Source organism: Leopardus geoffroyi, chromosome B1 (assembly GCF_018350155.1).
Source record: "Leopardus geoffroyi isolate Oge1 chromosome B1, O.geoffroyi_Oge1_pat1.0, whole genome shotgun sequence".
Lineage (NCBI taxonomy): Eukaryota > Metazoa > Chordata > Mammalia > Carnivora > Felidae > Leopardus > Leopardus geoffroyi.
In genome coordinates, this window is record NC_059327.1 from 132,442,081 (window position 1) to 132,469,168 (window position 27,088).

A 27,088-nucleotide genomic window follows, 5' to 3' on the forward strand; every position below is an offset into this window, starting at 1 on the left:
CATAAGAGACTCTTAAATACAGGGAACAAATGGAGGGTTGCTAGAGGGGTTTTGGGTGGGGAATGGGCTAAATGGGCAAGGGGCAGTAAGGAGGACACTTGTGGGGATGAGCACTGGGTGCTATATACAGGGGATGAATTACTAAATTCTACTCCTGAAATCATTATTGCACTATATGCTAACTTGGATGTAAATTTTTAAAAATAAAAGAGAAAAAGAGTCTACACAAACAAACCTTATGATCTAGACCTTATCTAACATGAGCTTCCCCAGATATTTGCCTTCCTGCATTTTGGCGCCCTTAGCTCAAACTCCTTTTCCTTTGTGTTGTCTCTTCTTTACAAAATTATTGTTCTTTTGCTAAGATGCTATATAACCAAGTTCTAACCACGCTTTAGTTACTCATCACTGAGTGTATATGCAGCATGCACACACATATTAATAAACTTCTGTTTATTTCTCTCCCATTAATCTGTCTTTTCTCAGTCTAATTTGCAGGGTCCCAGCCAATGAAACTAAGATGGGTGGAGGGGAAACATCTCCTCTTCCTACTCTGCATGTGTTTCCTGTCTCCAACCCTCATTGGACTACAATGTGAAAAGAAGTCTTCATTGTGTTAAGCCACTGAGATTTGGAAGTTGTTTGTTACAACAGCTAGCATCATTTATTCTATTTAATAGATCTTAGATGCTTTTAACAACAGTGTCTATCTCCACATGTCAGAAGGATTAAGATGATATTTGCAACAATAAAAGTACTACATATTATTACATTAATGTTCTTACAATTTATTTTTTTCAGGTGTCCAGAAGAACATGATTTATATGGAATGCTAGTAGGCATATGTAGGAAAATAATGTCACACAAAGTCAAATAACTTTGAGAAAAATAGGGCTAAAACAGCTAGATTTCTTTTGGTGTATGACATCATAGAATCTTTGATTTACTGATGTACATTATAACTTCATAATAGTATGCAGTGTGTCCAAAGTTGTTTCACTTAGAACTTGTTTTCAGGGAGCATTCTGTGAAACTAATGTTCCTTGGAACTCACACTGGGAATAGCACCCCAAGTTATCTCCCATATAACCTAAATAAATTTATTTTTTAAATACATTCTAGGGGCACCTGAGTGGCTCAGTTGGTTAGGTGTCTGACGTTGGCTCAGGTCATGATCTCACGGCTTGTGAGTTCGAACCCCACAATGGACCCTGTGCTGACAGCTCAGAGCCTGGATCCTGCTTCAGATCCTGTCTCCCTCTCTCTCTGTTCCTCCCCTGCTTGTGTTCTGTCTTGTCTCTCTCTCAAAAATAAATAAACATTTAAAAAATAATAAAACATATTTGATAACATCTGTTCTTCTTCATCGTGACAATAAAAGTATCTACTATATATTAAAGAACACTCTACTTTCCCTTCCAAATGTGGGGACCCAAAATGGTATATATACAAGATGACTTGAAAGCAAAGGCATGTGGATACAGCCGATGTAGAAGGAAGACTTCAGATCTTCCCTTATCTGACTAAAGTCAGGGCCTTCCAAGAAACTTGGAGGGCAGGTTTCACTGCCAGGTAAAGACCAGCCACTTGCAGTTGGATGAGAAATCACACAAACATTATCACAAGCTGTCATATCTTCCATTTGTCCCTCTTAAAGCCCATTTGTCTCCCTGAAAAGTCCAGTTTTCTCAAAGAAACCTCTTCTCCCCCAATCCCTTTTCCCTATTCCCTATTCATTGGTATATAAGCCCTCATCCCTAGCTGTTCAGGGAGCCTCTTCATCTAAATGCTCCCCGCAAACATGGGGAATATTTACTCAGTCTATTAATCCTGTTTGTTACTCAGTCTATTACTCTTTTTTTTTTGTTTAAATTTTTAATGTTTATCTTTAAGAGAGAGACAGGCCACAAGTGGGGGAGGGGCAGAGAGAGAGGGAGACACAGAATCTGAAGCAGGCTCCAGGCTTTGAGCTGTCAGCACAGAGGCCGACGTGGGGCCCAAACTCACAAGCCGTTGAGATCATGACTGGAGCTGAAGTCGGACGGTCAACCTACTGAGCCACCCAGGCACCCCATCAGTCTATTACTCTTGTTACTCAGTCATGAACTCACATGAACCTGAGTTTGTAGAGGGAAAATTTTCCAACACAACCCAGAATCATAAAATATCTAAGTAGAATAGAGCTTAAAAAGGAACTCCATAAATAAGGAACCCCTCAAAAAGGTAAAGAAAATGTAACCCAAATAGGATAAGGGATGAATTGGTAGCAGATTCATCTTAACTGGATTTGACATACATCTCAAAAGAAAGAACAGGATTTCTATTCTCCTAGTCCAGGTAAAAATTATCTTACTTCCCAAACTAGTGCTATTTTCATATGTCTACTAATGGTTATTTACCTCTCAAGCATTGGTTTTTCATGTTGAAAACAAAAGTACTGTATTTACAGGACATTTAAACATTCAATAAGAAAGTAAATGCCAGCTTGGAATATAGTGTCTGGAATATAGTAACCTTATTGTGAACACTAGCCGTCTCCCTTATCACAGAGTCCCTCTGACTCAGCTCCCAACAAAATTCAACTGCATTCATATTGGTTCCTATAAAGAAATTCTATTGCTCTATTTCTCAAGTAAATATTGGCTATTACCATGGAAGAAATCCATTCTGTTTTTGTCAACTTCTCGAAGGTATCTCTTGCTATTTGTAAGTCCACATCAATGGAAATCATTTCTACAGATTCTCTTTGGATACAAGAAATGTAAACAAAACAAAACACGTAAACAGATAGAAAAGAATATTTCTAAACTTCATACATATTTATTGCTTTATTTTATTAAATAGCATATATAAACATTTTTCTTACAATTTGCCTCCTTTCAAAATTATCAATTTTTTTGGCACACAAAAAAAATTTATATTCTCCTAAAAGAGAGTAGGTTACTATTATTGCTAGAGTAGCTACAAGTTTGGGTTGTAATAATGGCAAAATTTCATAGGCTCCATCTGAGAACCGAAAACGTTTACCCCCACACTCAGCCTGTACACTAAAATCTGAAACTACCCCCGCCCCCAACACACACAACACACCTTACCGTCATCTACATTTACATTACTTTAGGATTCCACTGTTTCATTAGCATGACTTCACTATTTCAAAAGACACTAGCCCAGGCAAATGGCTTGATTGTTCATTATAGGAACTTCCTGAAAAGACCCATTAACTCTTCAGTGGAAAGCATTAACAGATAGTTTATGCTCTAAGATTGTCTGAATCTCTTGCCTAAAGTTGTTGCCTTGCTGTTTCCACCCACCCTGGATCACTGTATCTTCTCCCAATCCTAATCAAGCCCCCAGTTTTCCCCTCCCATGTTGAAAGACCTGGCGTAAACCAAACTGCCAATTCTTGATAAATTCCAACCTAGCCTTCCCTCTCAGAAACACTATCAAATCTTTGTTTAGGTGTGGTGTTTTCCTGGGTTCTGTTGGTGATATTTGAAGAGACTTGAATTCTGTCAAATGATTTTTTGTAATGTTCTATCAAATACTTTATGCTTGCTGAATAACTGGTCAAGAGTAATGCCAGGGCTAAAATATTTATGCAAATATTCAAACAAAGTATTTTAAATCTCCCCTTAAAATATTTTGTCCTTTGCAGTCTTTGGCATCTTAAGACCAAACCTCTAGGCTCATCATTCCTGGGAGGATACTTTTCCACTTTAGAAAGATAATATTCTAAGTGTAGAAAATATTCTATATGCAGTAAGGATTAGCCTGAGGCTAGAGCAGGGGAGAAAGAGAAAACACTGTTTGGCAGAGTCCCTGTCCTCACTTCTTGCCTGGAAGGATGGCAAGAAGAACGCAAATGGGAGAGGGAGAAGGCAGAGGGAAGCAGTGTCTGATTTCTCTTCTTCCACCTTTGACTGGGATATGTGGGGATGAACAGGGATGCTTTTTTTGGACTCTAGAAAGATACTGTGTTGCGGCTGCAAGTGGGAAGCCATGGCATTCAGTTTCCCTGGGTTTCTCCGGTTCTCACAAGAAGTTGTTGGACTCAACAGTTCCTCCTGTCCCCTTGAGGAGTGACTGAGAGTGCAGCTGGATTAAGAATCAGTGGGACAGGAATGAAATCTTGCCATGTGCAAGTGTGTATAGAGCTAGAGTATGTTATGCTAAGCGAAATAAGAGGTCAGAGAAAAACAAATATATGATTTTACTCATACTTGGAATTTAAAAAATAAAACAGATGAACATATGGGAAGGAAAAAAAAAGAGAGACGGAAACAAACCATAAGACACTCTTAACGTTAGAGAACAAACTTAGGGTTGATGGAGGGAGGTGGGTGGGGATTGGGCTAAACAGGTGATGGGTATTAAGGAGGGCATTTATTATGAACACTGGGTGTTATATGCAAGTGATGAGTCACTAAAACAAAACAAAACAAAACAAAACAAAACGAACCAATGGGACAACTGGAGGATTGCACAGAGGCAAGGAATACATGCAACATGAGTTAAATGAGTGCCACCTACTGGCCAGGTGGGGGTACAAGATGTGTAGAACTTTTCAGAATCAGTCAGGCAGCTTGGGGCCTACTCATCAGGGAGAGATGAGACCTGACCTAGTGGGGGAGGGTTGGACTGAGTTATATCCACTACGGACACACCAGTAGGGCACTGGCCTCCAGAGAAGGCAGAGGGCAGCCTAAGAGCTTTCATGCTCTTATCCTTCTTCTCTCTTAAACACTGTTAAATTAATTAAACAAGGAGGCCATTACACTGGGGGTAGCTCTATCACCATGATGGCCTACATATGCAAACCAAAATCTAAGCCTGTAAATACTTCAGTTATAAAATCGAAACCAAAGTACAACTAGTCACAAACAGCCAACTACACTTTAAGCTATAGCCAATCAGGGGGCCTGCGTGGCTCAGTTGGTTAAGCAACCAGCTCTTAATTTTGGCTCAGGTCATGATCTCATGGTTTGTGATTTCAAGCTCCCCATCAGGCTCTGCGTTCCTGGCACAGAGCCTGCTTGGGATTCTCAGTCTCCCTGTCTCTCTGCCTCTCCTGCACATTCTCTCTCTCTTTCTCAAAAATTAATGAATAAAACTTAAAAAAAATGTTTTAAGCTATAGCCAATCAGTTAATTTCCTTTCTTTGCTTCTGCATCTTCTCTACATAAGTCTTTCCACTAGCTCCTGTTGATGGAGTGCTCTAATCACTTCCAATTTGGTGCTTCCCAGTTTGAATCAGTATTTGCTTAAATAAACTCTTAAAAATTTTAATATGCCTCAGTTCATCTCTTAACAGTTCCCAGGCACAGTGTAGGAAAGCATAAAGCGAAGGGAAGAAATATAAGACCAAATATAGAGCATTTCACAAAGGAACTGTTTATACTATTGGATCAGACCAAGTGTCAAACCAAATAGAGAAATTAGATTTTCCTCTGTAGTAGTGAATCTAGTTAAAGATAAATAGAATCTATTTTCCCTACTGATGCCACCACAAAAAGAACTGCCAAGTGCTGCCTTGGCCTCTAAGTACTGAAGCAATGTTAGAATGATCACTCACAGATACAAAGATCTTGAAAAAAAAGCACATCATTCCTTCCAATCAGGTAACAGAGGAGGGCAGGGCAGAGGAAGTGAACAATGTGAATTAGGAATCACAACTTATAGTGGTCTTGCAGAGAATTACCTTACAAAATGGAAGAATTTTATACCAGCCTATGGTGTTTTCTATGTTGGACTTTTTGTTCAAAGATAACATAATTTACAAATTAAAATGACTGACTTGAAACATTTCATGCTGAAGATTCCCCAGTGTTTCAAATGAAGGTAAATCTCATTTAAAAATTACCTTTTCTTTAAAAAACTTGCAGTCAGACAAGCAGGAGATGAAAATATCATCCTAACTTCGCTGTAAAAGTCATAACACAAGTGTTAAGTCATAGCGTATTATAAAGCAGGCCTCCTTTTATCTTATGCCCAATTATTTAACCGAAGACATGGAATCATTATTAATAAAAACAACTCCTCGGGGTGCCTGGGTGGCTCAGTCGGTTAAGTGTCTGAGTTTGGCTCAGGTTATGATCTTGCAGTTCGAGAGTTCGAGTGCTATGTCAGGCTTTGTGCTTACAGCTCAGAGCCCAGAGCCTGTTTTGGATTCTTTGTCTCTCTCTCTCTCTCTCTCTCTCTCTCACACACACACAGCTCAGAGCCCAGAGCCTGTTTTGGATTCTTTGTCTCTCTCTCTCTCTCTCTCTCTCTCTGCCCCTCCCCTGCTTCTGCTCTCTCTCTCAAAAAGAAATACATTTTTGGGGCGCCTGGGTGGCGCAGTCGGTTAAGCGTCCGACTTCAGCCAGGTCACGATCTCGCGGTCCGTGAGTTCGAGCCCCGCGTCGGGCTCTGGGCTGATGGCTCAGAGCCTGGAGCCTGTTTCCGATTCTGTGTCTCCCTCTCTCTCTGCCCCTCCTCCGTTCATGCTCTGTCTCTCTCTGTCCCAAAAATAAATAAACGTTGGAAAAAAAAAATTAAAAAAAAAAAGAAATACATTTTTAAAAATAAATAAATAAATAAATAAATAAATAAATAAAAAGACAACTGCTCCCTTACAAGTCTTCCAAATTCTGGATATAATTTGTGCTGATAAATCTCACCAAAACCCTTCATAGTTGATTCTACCAAGTCACATATATTTAAATAAAATCCTCCCTTCTGAAAACAGAAATTTATGGAGTCCCAGAGTATAAACTATGAAGAGATAAAAAAGAGTCCACTTTAGTGAAGGCTTTGCGAGACACAAAGTGTTTTTGATTCATCCTGCATCTCTCACCTATCAAGGTGCCTGAGAAACCATATGTCCTCAAGATAGTTCTGTTAAATAAATGATGAATGAATCAATGACTTCTTCAAACTATGAGGTGGTGGAAGAGAATCATGGTTAAAATGCAAATGCCTTCACAGCAAAGCCAAACCCTCTTTGTCTTATATTTAGCATAAAATGACCATGGCTTCAAAACCAATTACAAGTGACTTATAATTTATCAAACGGAGCTACCTTGTAGCCATTTCATGTTCACTGCTTCCTCTTGTCACTGCCATCCATTTCTCTGTCAGGGACTGGTTAATTTGGCTTATTTCTGGCAGGATTTTCCTGGAAACATTTGTGGAACTAGTATCCTTCAAGGAAGAAAGAAAAATGATTAGGAAAACACAGAGCATGTGCACATGCTGAGTAATAGATACCACAGTAAAGCCTGTGACACAGGTGGTAGGGAGGCCCGCCCTCTCAGACAGTGGGGTGTGGTGACAGGAGTTAGGTCATCAGACTGGCCTGGTTGTTCTGGTGCCTAGCCGTGGCCACTTTGCTTGGCCTGAGCCTTAGTTTTGTAATTTAAAAATGGGATAACACAAAATAATTGAAAACAGGGACTCAACCAGGTACTTGTACACCAATGTTCACTGCAGCAATATTCACAATAACCAAAAAGATAGAAACAACCAGTGTCCATCAATAGCATCAACAGATGAACGTCGTGTATTCATGTAGGAGAATATTCAGCCATAAAAAGGAAGGAGATTCTGACACATGCTGAAACATGGACAAACTTTGAAAACATTATACTAAGTGAAATAAGCCAGATACAAAAGGACAAATATTGTATGATTCCACTTATAGGAAATCGGCAATTTCGTAGAAAGTAGATTAGAGATTACCCAGGGCTGAGGGGTCACAGAACAGAGACTTAATTGTTTAATGGTTACAGAGTTTCTGTTTGGGGTGATAAAAAAAGTTTTGGAGATCATAGTAGTGATGTTTGTACGATATTGTGAATGTAATTAATATCACTGAATTGTATACTTAAAAATCATTAAAATAGAAAAGTATATATATAACCACAATAAAATGGATGAGATAATATCATCTCTCTCTCTCTTTGCTCTTGTTAAGATTAAATATTAGGTATACAAAACCTGTGGATTATAATTGGTATTCAATAAATACTAGTTTCTTTCTCCCCTTCAGTCAACCATAGATTTTTACATTTAGATCAGTGGTTTTCAAACTTTAGCATGCAATAGAATTACCTGGTGATCTTGCTAAAGCATAGATTGTGGAGCCCATCCCCACAGTTTCTGATTCAGGAGTGGAACTCAAGAATTTGTATCTAGCAAACTCCCAGGTGCTGCTGCTGCTCATGGTGGTATAGGGACCACACTTTGAGAACTATGGTTCAGTTCAATACCTGAAACCAAATGGCTCAGCCAGAGCCGTCAGAAATTACTTGTCTGGAAAGAAAAATCTGTCTTTTAATGTAGTCTTCCAAAGACATTAGTGCTCTGCTCCATGTTATACCTCTGCATCCACTGAACTTGTAATGAGTCAGGAAATTAATTAACTAATTAATTAATTATTTTTTAGGTAAGCTCTATGCCCAACATGGGGATTGATCTCAAGACCCCAAGAGTCACATGCTCTACTGACTGAGCCAACCAGGGACCCCATGAGTCAGGAAACTCTTCATTTTTGTTTAATGCTTAAATAAAGACCTCTTGAACAAGATGTATAACGATGACTTCTAAAGTTCCCTTCAGCCTCCTGATCTGAGTCCTAGGTGTCCCCTCTAGTTCAATCATGAGAAAGCTTTTCACTGGCAACTTAGGACAATGAAGTGCTCCCTCCCTATTGGCACTTACACATACTCTCTTTCAGAATCCCAGTTCCTCTGAAGTGCATGACATCTTCTACTGTAATCATCTCCCAGTGTCCTTGTCACTCCCTTTCAACACTGAGAACAATAGTACCTTGCTGTCTCCCTCAGCACTGAGGTGCCTGTTGTTGTTCTTGGCAACTGAAGAACTAATAAACATGATTTATTTCCCACCTGGATGTCTCCATTTATTCTTTTTTCATATTAGAGAGAGAGAGAGAGAGAACGTGCACACATGTGAGCTGGAGAGAGAGGCACAGAGACAGAGAGAGACAGAGAGAGAGAGAGAGAGACTCCCAAGTAGGCTCCATGCTCCGTGAGGAGCCTAATACAGGGCTCCATCCCACAATCCTGGGATCACAACCTGAGCTGAAATCAAGAGTTGGACGCTCAACTGACTGAGCCACCCAGGCACCCCTGATCTCCCAATTCTTGATCTCATCTCCCCACTTTCCTCTGCTCAACTTCAACCACCCATACCCTGGATTAGGGTTTCATATGGATGCTTTTGACATTTTTGGTCAGATAATTCTTTGTTGTGAAGGTCTTGTGCATTGAAAGATGTTTAGCAGCAGCCCTGGCCTCTACCCACAAGGTGCTGGTGGCAGCCACCCCAGCATCCTTTCTACAACCTAAAATGTCTCCAAACATTGCCAGATGTTTCCAGGGGCAAAATCACTCCTAGTTGAAAACCACTGTCCTAGGTACAGGTGATATCCTATGCTTTGTAATCATCAATAATTGTTTCACCTTCTAAAATTTCTATTAGAAACATTCTCTTCTGGTTACCATGTACCATTTTTCTGATTCTCTTACTTTAGAGTGAAACTCTCAATCCAACATTCTTTGATGCTGGAATGAGTTAAGACATTGGGGACCGCTGGAACAGAATACATGTATTTTGTATGCAAGAGGACACAAATTTTTTTTGGGGGGGAGGACAGAATGTTATGGACTGAATGTGTTCCCCCCAAATTCATATGTTGAAATTTTAACCCTCAGTGTGACGGGATTAACAGGTGGAGGCTTGGGGCACCTGGGTGGCTCAGTCAAGCATCTGACTCTTGATTTCAGCTCAGGTCATTATCTCACAGTTCATGGGAGTAAGCCACACGTTGGGCTCTGTGCTGATAGTGCAGAGCCTGCTCAGGATCCTCTCTCTCCGGCTCTCTCTACCCCTCCCTTGCTCCCTCTCTCTCTCTCTCAAAAAAAAAAAAAAAAAAAAAAAGAGGTGGGGCCTTTGGGAGGTGCATGGGTCATGAGGATGAAGCTCTCATGAATGGGACTAGCGCCCTTATAAGAGACTCCAGAGAGCTCTCTTGCCCCTTCTGCTATGTGAGGACACAGCAAGAAGATAGCCTTCCACAAACAAGGAAGCAGGTCCTCACCAGACACCAAGTATGCTAGCCCCTTGATCCTGGACTTCCCAGACTCCAGAACTATGAGAAGTAAGTTCCTGCTGTTCATAAGGCACCTCATCTATGGTGTTTTGTTAGCAGACAGAGCAGACTTACTTCCACTTGCTTTAGAGTGGAACCCACTCGAACATTCTTTGAGGCCATTAGGATCTCCAATCCACTGACCCTATTGTTTGGTCATTATTCATCCTCCACCTCATCCTTACCCAGCTTAGAGCCCATGGTCAGCACTATAATAAGTCCCTTGCAAATACTTCCTACTCTGTCACTTTCCTATTGTACTTACCTAGTAAAACTCCATCTGTGGTTAAAATCAAGTCTGGATTACTCCAAAATTGAATCCAAACGAAACCGAATCCAATCCGTTCACTGGAGAAAATTGCACAACCGTGCTGATTTCGCTTGAAGTCTACTACCACAAATGCCAAATGGGCACCCAACACTGTTTAGTAATTTCCCACAACATTTGCTTTCTCACTCTCTGAGACAACTACTGCACACCTTCCTTTTATTCCCAAACCTCTAACACTCCTCTTCTCTTCCACTCACTCCCAGATGAGGACCGTGCCTTGTGTGTCACTGAGGAAATTAAAGCCATCAGGCACCTTTCCATCATCACCTCTCCCCCCCCCCACCTCCACTGTTCCTTATTAGAATAAAATAAATATTTCTGTTCACACCCCTACATTCTATGTGGACAGAATCCTGCCTCTTCTCTCCTACTGAGGGACATTGCTTCTGCAATTATCCATTCTTTCTCATGCACCATCGTTTTCTCCATTTGAATGGGATCATTCTCCAAAATAATCTCTGTGCTCATCTTACTTGACCTCTCAGCAGTATGTGACAGGATTAGCCACTTCTTTCTGGAAATACCTTCTTCTCTTGCCTTGATAACACACCCTCTCCTGGTTTTCCCCCATCTCAGAAACTGGCCCTTTTCACTTTGTCTTCTGGCACCTCCTCATTGTCAGACCTCTAAATGGAGAATTCCCTCACGGCTGGGTTCTGTCCCCTTTCTCTTCTCATTTTTACTCTCTTAATAAGGTAACCTTTCCTCCAGGCCTCAGCTTCAAGTACTGTCTATACTTGGACAACTACCATGTCTATATTCCAGTGCTGACATGCTCCCAAATCTGACATGCTCCAGATTTGGACATCCAACTAAGGCTCCAGATCTCGTCTTCAAGGACATTTCACACTGACCACATCTCACCTACCTGCCTCCATCCCATATAACTCTTCACCCTTTCCTATGTGCTCTGCCCTTCTGGCCCTCTCTCTGTCCTCACATGCTAAACAAATACTTGCCACAGGGTCTCTCTATGTGTGGTTCCCACTAGCTGGAACACTCTTTCTTTGGATCTAAGCATGGCTAAGGTATCCAATTAATGTCCCAGCCACTGAGAGGTCTTCCCTAACTGACACTTCTTTCTTTTTTTTTTTTTTTTAAGTTTATTTATTTTTGAGACAGAGAGAGACAGAATGAATGGGAGAGGGGCAGAGAGAGAGGGAGACACAGAATCTGAAACAGGCTCCAGGCTCTGAGCAGTCAGCACAGAGCCCGACGCGGGGCTCGAACTCACAGAGGATGAGATCATGACCTGAGCCAAAGTCGACGCTTAACCGACTGAGCCACCCAGGCGCCCCCCTAACTGACATTTCTAAAGAAGCCCACTTCATCAGTTTCCCACGACCTGCTTTGTTTGCTTCAGAGCACTTATGACTCTCTAACACAATGTTACTTATTTTGTATTTACATATTTATTGTCTGCCCTTCCCTGTAGAATCCAAATGCCATGAATGAGAGCAACCTTGCCTGTATTATTCACTTTTATCCCAAGCACCAAAACCAGAGCCTGAGACACAGCAGGCAGCTGCTGGTTGGCTGAATGGCTGTAACAGAACAGACAAGTACAATCCAACCAACCCAGCAGCACAGAAACCTTTGCCTCTGACCGTTTTCTGTCCCAGAGAATATAGTAAGAATCTGTATGGATGTCATGGTTAAAACATTCCTGATAATTAAAAAAAAAAAGTACAAATTAGGAAAATAACTACATACAGCATACCTTAAAGATACTGAGGGTTCGGTTCAAGACTACCACAATAAAGCGAATATTGCAATAAAGTGAGTCAAATGAATTTTTGGCTTCCCAGTGCATATAAAAATTATGTTTACACAATACTGTAGTCTATGAAGTGTGAAAAAGCATCATATTTAAAAAAAATAATGTTTATATCTTTTTTTTTTAAGTTTATTTTGAGAGAGAGATTGCAAGCAGGGGAGGGACAGAGAGAGAGGGAGAGAGAGAAAATCCCAAGCAGGCTCTGCTTGTCAGTGCGAAGCCCAGTGCAGGGCTCGATCCCATGAACTGTGAGATCATGACCTGAGCCCAGACCAAGAGTTGGACACTTAACCGATTGAGCCACCCCAGGCACCCCAGCAATGTATATATCTTAAGTTAAAAAATACTTCATTGCTAAGAACTGCTAGTCATCATTTGAGCTCTCAGTGAGTCATAATATTTCTTCTGATGAAGGTTGTAATCTTGCCTTGATGTTGGTGGTCAGGGTTGGGGATAGCTGTGGCAATTTCCTCAAATAAGACAACACTGAAGTTTGCCATATCAATGGGTGCTTCCTTTTACGATTTCTCTGTACCACGTGATGCTGTTTGGCAGCATTTTACAGAGCTTCTTTCAAAATTGAAGTCAATCCTCTCAAACCTTGCTGCTGCTTTATCAACTCAGTTTATGTAAAAATCTAGATCCTTTGTCATCATTTCAACAATCATCACAGCATCTTCACCAGGAGTAGATGCCATCTCAAGAAACAATTTTCTTTACTCATCCATAAAAAGCATCTTCTCATCGATTCATAGTTTCATCATGAGATTGTAGCAATTCATTCACATCTTCAGGCTCCACTTCTGATTCTAGTTCTCCTGCTGTTTCCACACTGCAGTTACTTCCTCTACTGAAGTCTTGAACCCCTCAAAGTCCTCCATGAGGGCTGGAACAAGTTTCTTCCAAACCCCTGTTAATGTTGACATCTTAAACTCTTCCCATGAATCATGAATGTTCTTAATGGAATCTAGGACGGTGAATCTTTTCCAGAAGGTTTTCAATAGACTTCGCCCAGATCCATTAGAGGAATTACTATCAATGACAGCTGTAGCCTTTTTTTTTTTTTTTTTTTCTTTAAGAGAGAGGGCGCAAGTGAGCAAGGGGCAGAGAGGGAGAGACAGAAGCAGGGCTCACCCAAAGCAGGGCTCAGGCTCACCCGATGCAGGGCTCGAGCTCACAAACTATGAGATCATGACCTGAGCTGAAGTCAGATGCTTAACTGACTGAGCCACCCAGGCACCGTCAGCTGTAGCCTTATGAAGTGTATTTCTTAAATAATATGACTTGAAAGTCAAAATGACTCCTTGATTCATGGACTACAGAATGGATGTTATGTTAACAGGGATTAAAACAATATCATTCTGGTTGTACATCTCCATCAGAACTCCTGGATGACCAGGTGTACTGTCTATGAGCAATAATATTTTGAAAGAAAACTTTTATTTTTTTGGCAGATCTCAGCAATGGCCTTAAAATATTCTATAAACCATGTTATAAAGAGGTGCTGTCACCTAGACTTTGTTGTTCCATTCATAGAGAACAAGCAAATTAGATAAAGCACAATTCTTAAGGGCCCTAGGATTTTCAGAATGGTAAATGAACACTGGCTTCTACTTAAAGTCAGCAGCTGCATTAGCCCCTAACAAGATAGTCAGGCTATCCTTTGAAGCTTTGAAGGTAGGCAGTGACTTCTCTCTAGCTATGAAAGTCCTACATGGCATCTTCTTCCAATGGAAAGCTGTTTCATCTGCATTGAAAACCTGTTGGTTAGTGTAGCCACCTTCATTAATCATCTTAACTAGATCTTCTGGGTAACTTGCTGCAGCACTTGCTGCTTCACCTTGCACTCTGATGTTATGGAGATGGCTTCTTTACTTGAACCTCACAAACCAAACTCTGCTAGTTTCAAACTTCTGTACTGCAGCTTCCTCACCTCTCTCAGCCTTCATAAAATTGAGGAGAGTTAGGGCCTTGCCTTGGATCAGGCTTTGGTAGTAAGGGAATGTTTGATCTTCTATCCAGACCACTAAAAGTTTCTCCATATTAGAAGTAAGGCTGTTTCACTGTCTTATCATTTGTGTGTTCACTGATGTAGCACTTTTTATTTCTTTCAAGAACTTTTCCTTTGCATTCACAGCTTAGCTAGGTTTGATGTGGGTTTCAGCCTGTCTCAGCTTTCGATGCGTCTTCCTCACTAAGTTTATAATTTCTAGCTTCTTATTTATTTAAAATGACATGTGACTCTTCCTTTCACCAGAACATTTAGAAGCTATTGTAGGGTTATTAACTGGCCAAACTTCAATATTGTTTTGTCTCAGAGAATAAACAGGAAGACCCAAAGACAGGGAGAGAGACAGGGGAACAGCCAGTTGGTGAAACAGCCAGAACACACAACTTTCAGTTTGCCACCCTAGAGGGGCATGGTTCATGGCGTCCCCAAACAATGTCAACAGTAACATCAAAAATCACTGATCACAGATCACCATAACATACATAGTAATAATGGAAAAGTTTGAAATGTTGCAAGAATTACCAAAATGTGACACAGAGACAAGAAGCGAGCAAATGCTGTTGGAAAAATGGTGCCCATAAACTTCTTCAATATAGCATTGCCACAAACCTTCAGTTTGTAAAAAAACGCACTAAAGCAAAGTGCCAATATAATGAGGTACATCTGTATACTTCCATCTCCATACAAGCATTTCACCCGGAAATATGATAAAATCCTCTCTGTCACCAATTGGGAGGGTACTATGGTACGGTGGGTAATGGTTTAAGCTTTGGAGCTGGATTGTCTGGATTCAGCTCTGCCACTTAGCAGTGCAACTTTGGGTGAGTCCACTTCTCTGAGACTCAGTTCTTTCATATATAAAATGGGGGAAATAATACCAATTGGAGTTGACATGAGGATTAAATGTGTTGATTGACTTGGAGTATTTTGATTGGTCCTTCATGCATGAGGGCTACAATTAACACTAATCAATTAATATTAATCACTGCTTTTAATATTATCATTAATATTACTTAATAATAAACAGTGTAAAAACAATGAATTTAGGTTTGGGGGTCTCATCTCTCAGGAAGCCAAATGAGGAAGTGAAAATTAAAGATTTTATTTTTTTTAACGTTTATTTATTTTTGAGACAGAGAGAGGCAGAGCATGAACGGGGGAGGGTCAGAGAGAGAGGGAGACACAGAATCCGAAACAGGCTCCAGGCTCTGAGCGGTCAGCACAGAGCCCGACGCGGGGCTCGAACTCATGGACCGTGAGATCATGACCTGAGCCGAAGTCGGACGCTTAACCGATTGAGCCACCCAGGCACCCCTACAGATTTTTTAAGAAGCATTCTAACAGAGGATCTTATTATTTTAGTAAAAAATTTGAATATACACAAATGATACAATGTTTCAAATACTGGTTTGAAATCTAGAGGAAAACAATGATTTTTAAAAGAAACAGAAAGTGTAATAGATACCTTGTAAGTTGTCACAAAATTGGCATGTGTTCCAGCAAAAATGTGCTTGACTTGAACATCCATAAGTCCTAAAAGAAAGTCATAAATCCATGTTTATTGTTTTTAGAAGTAAAAAATAAATCTTTTGTTATAAACCTAAAACTACTTTGAAAAAATAGACTCAAAAAAAACCTGATATATTACCAAGCTAAATTTACTTATTTATTGGCAATTAGTATTCTTCTAAATGAATTTTAACAAGCACCATAAACGATTTATTTCGATCAGCCTACATGTTGTATACACACTTAGCTTAAAATTTAATTTTTCATGCACTTGCTTAATGAAACCAAGGTGATGTGCTTTAGGTGTACTTTTTTTAAGATTTTATTTTTTAAAGTAATCTCTACACCAAAGGTGGGGCCTGAACTCACAACACCGAGATCAAGAGTCACATGCTCCTCTGAGCCAACCCAGCGCCCCTAGAAGAGGTTTGATTAAATATATAAAAGTATATCTTTCTGATAATTCATCAACTTGGGATCTTTTTTGTATTACCTTAATCTTCAGAAAAAAATTACTAAATACTCCAGGAATCATTACATAGGAAAAAATGCATATTGTCTTAATTAAAAGTAACAGTACTAAAAGAACCAGAGGTCTATGTACTCCTGTGAAAGGAAGATAAATAATATTTCTCCTCCAGTGGCATCAATTAAAACAAAATCATGACTTAGTGGAACCACTTTTACTCTCAGCAGAAATCAGGCAGGTAACGTCAGTGTTCTCTGTCAGAGGCTCCGGATGATTTGAGCAGCTTTTGCAACTTGGTCCGCGACCAAAAGATACCACCTGGCCTGTGGTGTAGACATACACAAGGGTATGGTAACTGCAAGAGATAGAATATAATGAAGACCAAGGTACTCACTTTTTGAGAAGGATGATGTCTCCTAACACAAAATAACAGGTTTATCTACTAAGTACTCAGATCCTTTAGTATAATGTCAGGGTGAGAGGGTACCAAATGATGTGGTTAAACAAATGGTAGGTGAATATTAACTTTTTTTTTTTGCATAGTAACGCATTTATTTTTTTTAATATATGAAATTTATTGTCAAACTGGTTTCCATACAACACCCCGTGCTCATCCCAAAAGATGCCCTCTTCAATGCCCATCACCTACCCTCCCCTTCCTCCCACCCCCCCATCAACCTTCATTTTGTTCTCAGTTTTTAAGAGTCTCTTATGCTTTGCTGTCTCCCACTCTAACCTCTTTTTTCTTTTTTCCTCCCCCTCCCCCACGGTTTCTGTTAAGTTTCTCAGGATCCACATAAGAGTGAAAACATGGTATCTGGCTTTCTCTGTAAGGCTTATTTCACTTAACATCACACTCTCCAGTTCCATCCACGTTGCTACAAAGGGCCATATTTCATTCTTTCTCATTGCCACTCAGTACTCCATTGTGTATATAAACCACAATTTCTTTTATTTTTTTAATTTTTTTATTAAAAAAAAATTTTTAACATTTATTTATTTTTGAGACAGAGAGACAGAGCATGAACGGGGGAGGGTCAGAGAGAGAGAGGGAGACACAGAATCTGAAACAGGCTCCAGGCTCTGAGCTGTCAGCACAGAGCCCGATGTGGGGCCTGAACTCACGAACCGCGAGATCATGACCTGAGCTGAAGTCGGACGTTTAACCGACTGAGTCACCCAGGCGCCCCTAAACCACAATTTCTTTCTTTTTTTTTTTTTTAATATATGAAATTTATTGTCAAATTGGTTTCCATACAACACCCAGTGCTCATCCCAAAAGGTGCCCTCCTCAATACCCATCACCCACCCTCCCCTCCCTCCCACCCCCCATCAGTCCTCCGTTTGTTCTCAGTTTTTAACAGTCTCTTATGCTTTGGCTCTCTCCCACTCTAACCTCTTTTTTTTTTTTTTTTCCCTTCCCCTCCCCCATGGGTTTCTGTTAAGTTTCTCAGGATCCACATAAGAGTGAAACCATATGGTATCTGTCTTTCTCTGTATGGCTTATTTCACTTAGCATCACACTCTCCAGTTCCATCCACGTTGCTACAAAAGGCCATATATCATTTTTTCTCATTGCCACGTAGTATTCCATTGTGTATATAAACCACAATTTCTTTATCCATTCATCAGTTGATGGACATTTAGGCTCTTTCCATAATTTGGCTATTGTTGAGAGTGCTGCTATGAACATTGGGGTACAAGTGCCCCTATGCATCAGTACTCCTGTATCCCTTGGGTAAATTCCTAGCAGTGCTATTGCTGGGTCATAGGGTAGGTCTATTTTTAATTTTCTGAGGAACCTCCACACTGCTTTCCAGAGCGGCTGCACCAGTTTGCATTCCCACCAACAGTGCAAGAGGGTTCCCGTTTCTCCACATCCTCTCCAGCATCTATAGTCTCCTGATCTGTTCATTTTGGCCACTCTGACTGGCGTGAGGTGATATCTGCGTGTGGTTTTGATTTGTATTTCCCTGATAAGGAGCAACGTTGAACATCTTTTCATGTGCCTGTTGGCCATCCGGATGTCTTCTTTAGAGAAGTGTCTATTCATGTTTTCTGCCCATTTCTTCACTGGGTTATTTGTTTTTCGGGTGTGGAGTTTGGTGAGCTCTTTATAGATTTTGGATACTAGCCCTTTGTCCGAGATGTCATTTGCAAATATCTTTTCCCATTCCGTTGGTTGCCTTTTAGTTTTGTTGGTTGTTTCCTTTGCTGTGCAGAAGCTTTTTATCTTCATAAGGTCCCAGTAATTCACTTTTGCTTTTAATTCCCTCGCCTTTGGGGATGTGTCGAGTAAGAGATTGCTACGGCTGAGGTCAGAGAGGTCTTTTCCTGCTTTCTCCTCTAAGGTTTTGATGGTTTCCTGTCTCACATTCAGGTCCTTTATCCATTTTGAGTTTATTTTTGTGAATGGTGTGAGAAAGTGGTCTAGTTTCAACCTTCTGCATGTTGCTGTCCAGTTCTCCCAGCACCATTTGTTAAAGAGACTGTCTTTTTTCCATTGGATGTTCTTTCCTGCTTTGTCAAAGATGAGTTGGCCATACGTTTGTGGGTCTAGTTCTGGGGTTTCTATTCTATTCCATTGGTCTATGTGTCTGTTTTTGTGCCAATACCATGCTGTCTTGATGATGACAGCTTTGTAGTAGAGGCTAAAGTCTGGGATTGTGATGCCTCCTGCTTTGGTCTTCTTCTTCAAAATTACTTTGGCTATTCGGGGCCTTTTGTGGTTCCATATGAATTTTAGGATTGCTTGTTCTAGTTTCGAGAAGAATGCTGGTGCAATTTTGATTGGGATTACAATGAATGTGTAGATAGCTTTGGGTAGTATTGACATTTTGACAATATTTATTTTTCCAATCCATGAGCAGGGAATGTCTTTCCATTTCTTTAAATCTTCTTCAATTACCTTCATAAGTTTTCTATAGTTTTCAGCATACAGATCTTTTACATCTTTGGTTAGATATATTCCTAGGTATTTTATGCTTCTTGGTGCAATTGTGAATGGGATCAGTTTCTTTATTTGTCTTTCTGTTGCTTCATTGTTAGTGTATAAGAATGCAACTGATTTCTGTACATTGATTTTGTATCCTGCAACTTTGCTGAATTCATGTATCAGTTCTAGCTGACTTTTGGTGGAGTCTATTGGATTTTCCATGTATAATATCATGTCATCTGCAAAAAGCGAAAGCTTGACTTCATCTTTGCCAATTTTGATGCCTTTGATTTCCTTTTGTTGTCTGATTGCTGATGCTAGAACTTCCAGCACTATGTTAAACAACAGCGGTGAGAGTGGGCATCCTGTCGTGTTCCTGATCTCAGGGAAAAAGCTCTCAGTTTTTCCCCGTTGAGGATGATGTTAGCTGTGGGCTTTTCATAAATGGCTTTTATGATCTTTAAGTATGTTCCTTCTATCCCGACTTTCTCAAGGGTTTTTATTAAGAAAGGGTGCTGGATTTTGTCAAAGGCCTTTTCTGCATCGATTGACAGGATCATATGCTTCTTATCTTTTCTTTTATTAATGTGATGTTTCACGTTGATTGATTTGCGAATGTTGAACCAGCCCTGCATCCCAGGAATGAATCCCACTTGATCATGGGAATAATTCTTTTTATAATCTGTTGAATTAGATTTGCTAGTATCTTACTGAGAATTTTTGCATCCATATTCATCAGGAATATTAGTATTAGTTCTCTTTTTTTACTAGGTCTCTGTCTGGTTTAGGAATCAAAGTAATACTGGCTTCATGGAATGAGTCTGGAAGTTTTCCTTCCCTTTCTATTTTTTGGAATAGCTTGAGAAGGATAGGCATTATCTCTGCTTTAAACGTCTGGTAGAATTCCCCTGGGAAGCCATCTGGTCCTGGACTCTTATTTGTTGGGAGATTTTTGATAACTGATTCAATTTCTTCGCTGGTTATGGGTCTGTTCAAGCTTTCTATTTCCTCCTGTTTGAGTTTTGGAAGTGTGGGTGTTTAGGAATTTGTCCATTTCTTCCAGGTTGTCCAATTTGTTGGCATATAATTTTTCATAGTATTCCCTGATAATTGCTTGTATTTCTGAGGGATTGGTTGTAATAATTCCATTTTCATTCATGATTTTATCTATTTGGGTCATCTCCCTTTTCTTTATGAGAAGCCTGGCTAGAGGTTTATCAATTTTGTTTATTTTTTCAAGAAACCAACTCTTGGTTTCATTGATCTGCTCTACAGTTTTTTTAGATTCTCTATTGTTTATTTCTGCTCTGATCTTTATTATTTCTCTTCTTCTGCTGGGTTTGGGGTTGGGTTTGCTGCTCTGCTTCTGTTTCCTTTAGGTGTGCTGTTAGATTTTGTATTTGGGATTTTTCTTGTTTCTTGAGATAGACCTGGATTGCAATGTATTTTCCTCTCAGGACTGCCTTTGTTGCATCCCAGAGCATTTGGATTGTTGTATTTTCATTTTCGTTTGTTTCCATATATTTTTTAATTTCTTCTCTAATTGCCTGGTTGATCCATTCATTCTTTAGTAGGGTGTTCTTTAACCTCCATGCTTTTGGAGGTTTTCCAGACTTTTTCCTGTGGTTGATTTCAAGCTTCACAGCATTGTGGTCCAAAAGTATGCATGGTATGATCTCAATTTTTGTATACTTATGAAGGGCTGTTTTGTGACCCAGTATGTGATCTATCTTGGAGAAGGTTCCATGTGCACTCGAGAAGAAAGTATATTCTGTTGCTTTGGGATGCAGAGTTCTAAATATATCTGTCAAGTCCATCTGATCTAATGTATCATTCAGGGCCTTTGTTTCTTTATTGGCTATGTGTCTAGATGATCTATCCATTGTTGTAAGTGGGGTATTAAAGTCCCCTGCAGTTACCACATTCTTGTCAATAAGGTTGCTTATGTTTGTAATTGTTTTATATATTTGGGGGCTCCCGTATTTGACTCATAGACATTTATAATTGTTAGTTCTTCTTGATGGATAGACCCTGCAATTATTATATAATGCCCTTCTTCATCTCTTGTTACAGCCTTTAATTTAAAGTCTAGTTTGTCTGATATAAGTATGGCTACTCCACCTTTCTTTTGACTTCGAATAGCATGATAAATAGTTCTCCATCCCCTCACTTTCAATCTGAAGGTGTCCTCAGGTTTAAAATGGTTCTCTTGTAGACAGCAAATAGATGGGCCTTTTTTTTTTTTATCCATTCTGATACCCTATGTCTTTTGGTTGGCGTATTTAGTCCATTTACATTCAGTGTTATTATAGAAAGATATAGGTTTAGAGTCATTGTGATGTCTGTAGGTTTCATGCTTGTAGCGATATCTCTGGTGCTTTGTCTCACAGGATCCCCCTTAGGATCTCTTGTAGGGCTGGTTTAGTGGTGATGAATTCCTTCAGTTTTTGTTTGTTTGGGAAGACCTTTATCTCTCTTTCTATTCTAAATGACAGACTTGCTGGACACAGGATTCTTGGCTGAATATTTTTTCTGTTCATCACATTGAAGATTTCCTGCCATTCCTTTCTGGCCTGCCAAGTTTCAGTAGAGAGATCCATCACTAGTCTTATCGGTCCCCCTTTATATGTTAGAGCACGTTTATCCCTAGCTGCTTTCAGAATTTTCTCTTTATCCTTGTATTTCGCCAGTTTCGCTATGATATGTCATGCAGAAGATCAATTCAAGTTACGTCTGAAGGGAGTTCTCTGTGCCTCTTGGATTTCAATGCCTTTTTCCTTCCCCAGATCAGGGAAGTTCTCAGCTATGATTTCTTCAAGTACACCTTCAGCACCTTTCCCTCTCTCTTCCTCCTCTGGAATACCAATTATGCGTAGATTATTTCTCTTTAGTGCATCACTTAGTTCTCTAATTTTCCCCTCATACTCCTGGATTTTTTTATCTCTCTTTTTCTCAGCTTTTTCTTTTTCCATAATTTTATCTTCTAGTTCACCTATTCTCTGCTCTGCCTCTTCAATCTGAGTTGTGGTCATCTCCATTTTATTTTGCAGGTCATTAATAGCATTTTTTAGCTCCTCCTGGCTGTTCCTTAGTCCCTTGATCTCTGTAGCAATAGATTCTCTGCTGTCCTTTACACTGTTTTCAAGCCCAGCAATTAATTTTATGACTATTATTCTAAATTCACTGTTATATTGTTTAAATCGTTTTTGATCAGTTCGTTAGATGTCATTATTTCCTGGACTTTTTTTGAGGGGAATTCTTCCGTTTGGTCATTTTGGATAGTACCTGGAGTTGTGGGGAACTGCGGGGCATTTCCCCTGTGCTGTCTTGAATAACTTGGGTTGGTGGGCGGGGCCACAGTCACACCTGATGTCTGCCCCCAGCCCACCGCTGGGACCACAGACTGGTGTGTACCTTCTCTTCCCCTCTCCTAGGGGCGGGATTCACTGTGGGGTGGCATGGCCCCTCTGGGCTACTTGCACACTGCTAAGCTTGTGGTGCTGGGGATCTGGCATGTTAGCTGGGGTGGATCGGCAAGGTGCACAGGGGTGGGAGAGGCAGGCTCAGCTCGTTTTTCCTTCGGAGATCCGCGTCAGGAGGAGCCCTCTGGCACCGGGAGGGAGTCAGACCTGCCACTGGAGGGATGGATCTGATGGATCCGCAGAAGCACAGCGTTGGGTGTTTGCGCCGTGCAAGCAAGTTCCCTGACAGGAACTGGTTCCCTTTGTGGTTTCCGCTGGGGGATGGGCGAGGGAGATGGCGCTGGCGAGTACCTTTGTTCTCTGCCAAGCTGCGCTCTGTTGTCTGGGGCTCAACAACTCTCCCTCCCCTTGTCCTCCAGCCCTCCCGCTCACCGAGAAGATCTGTTTACTTATAACCCTCCAGATGTTAAGTCCCGCTTGCTGTCAGAACACACTCCGTCCGGCCCCTCTGCTTTTGCCTGCCAGACTCAGGGCCTCTGCTTGGCCGGCGGGCTGCCCCTCTGCCCCAGCTCCCTCCCGCCAGTCTGGGTTGTGCACACCACCTCTCCGCCCTTCCTACCCTCTTCCTATGTCTATGCTTCCTCTTGTCTATGCTTGGCTCCGGAGAATCCGTTCTGCTAGTCTTCTGGCGATTTTCTGGGTTATTTAGGCAGGTTTGGGTGGAATCTGATCAGCAGGACGTGGTCAGCCCAGCGTCCTCCTACACTGCCATCTTCCCAGAAGCCCTCCCCAAATATTAACTTTTTAGTAACCTTAAAGATAGAATATTATTGATAAGTCTTTACTATGGTTTCTATCATTTGTGTTTTATTTTTTTATTTTTATTATTTTTTAAGGTTTATTTTTGAGAGAGAGAGAGCCCTGTTGGTGCACGCACACCGGGGGGGAGGGACAGAGAGAGGACAGAGAATCTGAAGCAGGCACCTTGCTAACAGCTGAGAGTCTGAGAGCCTGATGCAGGGCTGGAACTCACAAACTGTGAGATCATGACCTGAGCCACCCAGATGCCCCTATCATTTGTTTTATTATTTTTTAAAATGTTTATTTACTTTTAAGAGAGAGAGAAAGATAGAGTGTGAGATGAGGAGGGGGAGATCGAGAGGGAGACACAAAATCCAAAGCAGGCTCCAGGCCCTGAGCTGTCAAGCACAGAGCTTGATGTGGGGGTTGAACACATGGACCGAGAGATCATGACCTTAGCCAGTCAGATGCTTAACTGATTGAGCCACCTAGGTGCTCCTTCATTTGTGTTTTAAATGTAAGCTTTGTAGGGCTCCTGGGTGGCTCAGTCAGTTGAGCCTCTGACTTCAGCTCAGGCCATGATCTCTTGGTCTGTGAGTGCAAACCCCGCGTCGGGCTCTGTGCTGACAGCTCAGAGCCTGGAGCCTGCTTCGGATTCTGTGTCTCCCTCTCTCTCTCTGCCCCTCCCCTGCTCATGCTCTGTCTCTCTGTCTCAAAAATAAAAACGTTAAAAAAAATTTTTTTTTAAATAAATGTAAGCTTTGTTATTTATGAATTGGATAGATAATATTCAGTGTCCTCATAATTAGGTTATGCAAAACTCTGAATGCATATGCAAATATGTATTATCTTCTATTTGTGTGAGAATACTTTAATTTTGCTTTATCAACTCAAGTAGGCAAGTACCACTGTTTTTATTTTAAACCCTCTTGCCAACCTCCAGCACCTAATAAGGTGGTCTATACACAGTAGACTTCCAATAAATTCTTATTAAATAAATGAAATGTCTGGAATAAAGAAGAAAAAATAGAAAACTTAAACTATATTTAGAAGAAGTAAATTTTCAGAAAGGAAAATGATCTAGAAAAATAGTAGTTACATATTTTGTGTTTTAAGTTTTGAAACATTGCTGAGGAGTCATTTCTAAATCATAAAATATAACACATTCTACTCACACTAAAAACAAACAAAAAACTAGCCTATTACCTTCCGCAGTCTATCTGTGAAACTAGGCCTTCAATTCCTTCCATGAGTTGTGGACCTGTCTTCTCAGCAGTGGGGCTGTGTCCCAGCTGTCCACAGCTATTGTCTCCAAATGTGAACACTTTCCCATTCTGTTTAAAAAAGAAGGAATAGAAGGAATCAAACTATTATTTAAATATTAATTATAAATTATATTATTTAAATTATTATTTAAATTATTATTTAAATATTATTATTAACAATAATAATTATTATTAAATATTAATATTATTATTAAATTATTAATATTAAATATTATTTAAATATTATTTAAATTATTTAAATATTAATATTATTATTAATATTATTATTTAAATATTAATATTATTAATATTATTAAATTATTAACATTAAATATTATTATTTAAATTATTTAAATATTAATTATAAATTATAATATTTAAAAAAGTAACTAGAAACTTAAAGATAAGTATCATCAGAGAATTATATGAGAGTACTATATGAAGGGTCTTATATTTATTATTTCTAAGAGTGTATGTAAGTTAACTCATTAAACATGAAAAACCGTTGGCTTTCATTGTAGAATCAATGGATGGCTCAAGAATAACATATTTAAATAGAGGGTTGCTTTATTTATTTGAACATTTCTCTGAAAACAATCTTTTCTCAAAAGATGATTTTTTTTTTTTTTTAATTTTTTTTTTTTTTCAACGTTTATTTATTTTTGGGACAGAGAGAGACAGAGCATGAACGGGGGAGGGGCAGAGAGAGAGGGAGACACAGAATCGGAAACAGGCTCCAGGCTCTGAGCCATCAGCCCAGAGCCTGACGCGGGGCTCGAACTCACGGAGTGTGAGATCGTGACCTGGCTGAAGTCGGACGCTCAACCGACTGCGCCACCCAGGCGCCCCAAAAGATGATTTTTTTTAAGTGTATTTGTTTTTTTTAGTAATCTCTACACCCAACTTTGGGCTCGAACTCACAACCCCACTATCAAGAGTTGTATGCTCTTCTGACTGAGCCAGCCAGGGGCCCCTCAAAAAATGATTTTTTTTAAAGTTTTGTTTATTTATTTTGAGAAAGAGGGAGAGAGAAAATGAGTGTGAGTCGGGGACGGGCAGAAAGACAGATGGGGAGAGAGAGAATCCCAAGCAGGCTCTGTGCTATCAGCGTGGAGCCTGATGCAGGGCTCTATCCTACAAACTGAGAGATGGGGACCTGAGCTGAAACCAAGAGTCTGGAGGCTCAACCAACTGAGCCACACAAGTGCAACCAAAGATGACTCTTGATTAAAACAACTCTAGCTTTCTCCTGTCCACTAAGAATAATATAATCCATACACGCTTTTAAACAAATACCAGGGCACCTGGGTGGCTCAGTTGGTTAAGCGTCTGACTTCGGCTCAGGTCGTGATCCCATGGTTTGTGAGTTAGAGCCCCACATCGGGCTCTCTGCTGTCAGCACAGAGCCTGCTTCGGATCCTCTGTCCCCGTCTCTCTCTGCTCCTTCCTCGCTCACACTCTCCCTCTCTCTCTCAAAAATAAACATTAAAAAAGTTAAAACAGGGGCGCCTGGGTGGCTCAGTTTGTTGAGCGTCCGACTTCGGCTCAGGTCATGATCTCGCGGTGTGTGGGTTCGAGCCCCGCGTTGGGCTCTGTGTTGACAGCTCAGAGCCTGGAGCCTGTTTCAGATTCTGTGTCTCCCTCTTTCTCTGACCCTCTCCTGTTCATGCTCTCTCTCTCTCTCTCTCTCTGTCTCAAAAATAAATGTTAAAAAAAAATTTTTTTTAAGTTAAAACAAGTAATACAAATTATTTTAGCTATTTAGTTTTTAAATAATCATTTCAACCACACAAATAGTTTTCAAGTCTATTCCTTATGGCTATGGAGAGAATCCACCCCATTGGAATATACTATTTGGCCAGTATAACAAGAGGATGCAAACATTTACAAAGCAGGCTCATAATTTTGCCAAGCAAGAAATGGAACAAAGTAGGTTCTAGTCTATAATTTGGGTTATTGAAATCTGTAAAAATTACTTCATCTCTTCTATAATAATTTTCACCTGTAGAACTACATTATGAATGAATCATTGCTAAAAGGATTCTCTCCTATATTAATCTAACTCAGCGGGTATCTAAAAATATTTCCTAAAGCTGAAGTTAGCTTTTGTTAGAGGATCTTGAAACTTTCATGGTTTATATTTGGCTCATTTCTCCTTTTTAGATATTTGTACATTGAATGGATATAGTTGAGATACTGATACGCATATGGCTTTTAACAACAGCCAATACCTATACCTTGTGGTAACATTTCTCATTTGCTAAAAATAGCAAAACATTTTAGATTACCTGGGTAAGCACTGCAGTGTGCTCATGACCACAGCTGATATAAACCACACCAAGAGTTTTCAGCACACTAACTGAACGAGGCTTGTAGCTTTGCACTGTTGAAAGAAAGCACAATGTCCAGAGT

The 27,088-nt window shown here is 40.2% G+C and overlaps 1 protein-coding gene and 1 long non-coding RNA gene across 5 annotated transcripts in view; one reads left to right on the plus strand and one right to left on the minus strand.

Annotated features, from left to right (window-relative positions):
• The window catches only part of LOC123595464, a 30,573-nt gene extending 29,801 nt beyond the window's left edge, over positions 1 to 772 (plus strand). The window contains exon 2 of the long non-coding RNA XR_006711172.1: positions 487 to 772. This is a non-coding gene — a long non-coding RNA (uncharacterized LOC123595464). The remainder of the gene's footprint in view (positions 1 to 486) is intronic.
• Positions 1 to 27,088, minus strand: part of HERC6 (HECT and RLD domain containing E3 ubiquitin protein ligase family member 6) — a 62,432-nt gene that overhangs the window by 25,118 nt on the left and 10,226 nt on the right. For 3 of the 4 annotated variants that reach the window (XM_045473230.1, XM_045473255.1, XM_045473251.1), the window contains exons 5-11: positions 26,965 to 27,059; positions 24,618 to 24,745; positions 16,466 to 16,608; positions 15,741 to 15,808; positions 7,064 to 7,185; positions 5,864 to 5,923; positions 2,651 to 2,744 (exon numbers count right to left, since the gene is read on the minus strand). In XM_045473230.1, the coding sequence (XP_045329186.1) occupies positions 2,651 to 2,744; positions 5,864 to 5,923; positions 7,064 to 7,185; positions 15,741 to 15,808; positions 16,466 to 16,608; positions 24,618 to 24,745; positions 26,965 to 27,059 (710 nt within the window). The remainder of the gene's footprint in view (positions 1 to 2,650; positions 2,745 to 5,863; positions 5,924 to 7,063; positions 7,186 to 15,740; positions 15,809 to 16,465; positions 16,609 to 24,617; positions 24,746 to 26,964; positions 27,060 to 27,088) is intronic. The other variant, XM_045473240.1, reaches the window with a different exon arrangement.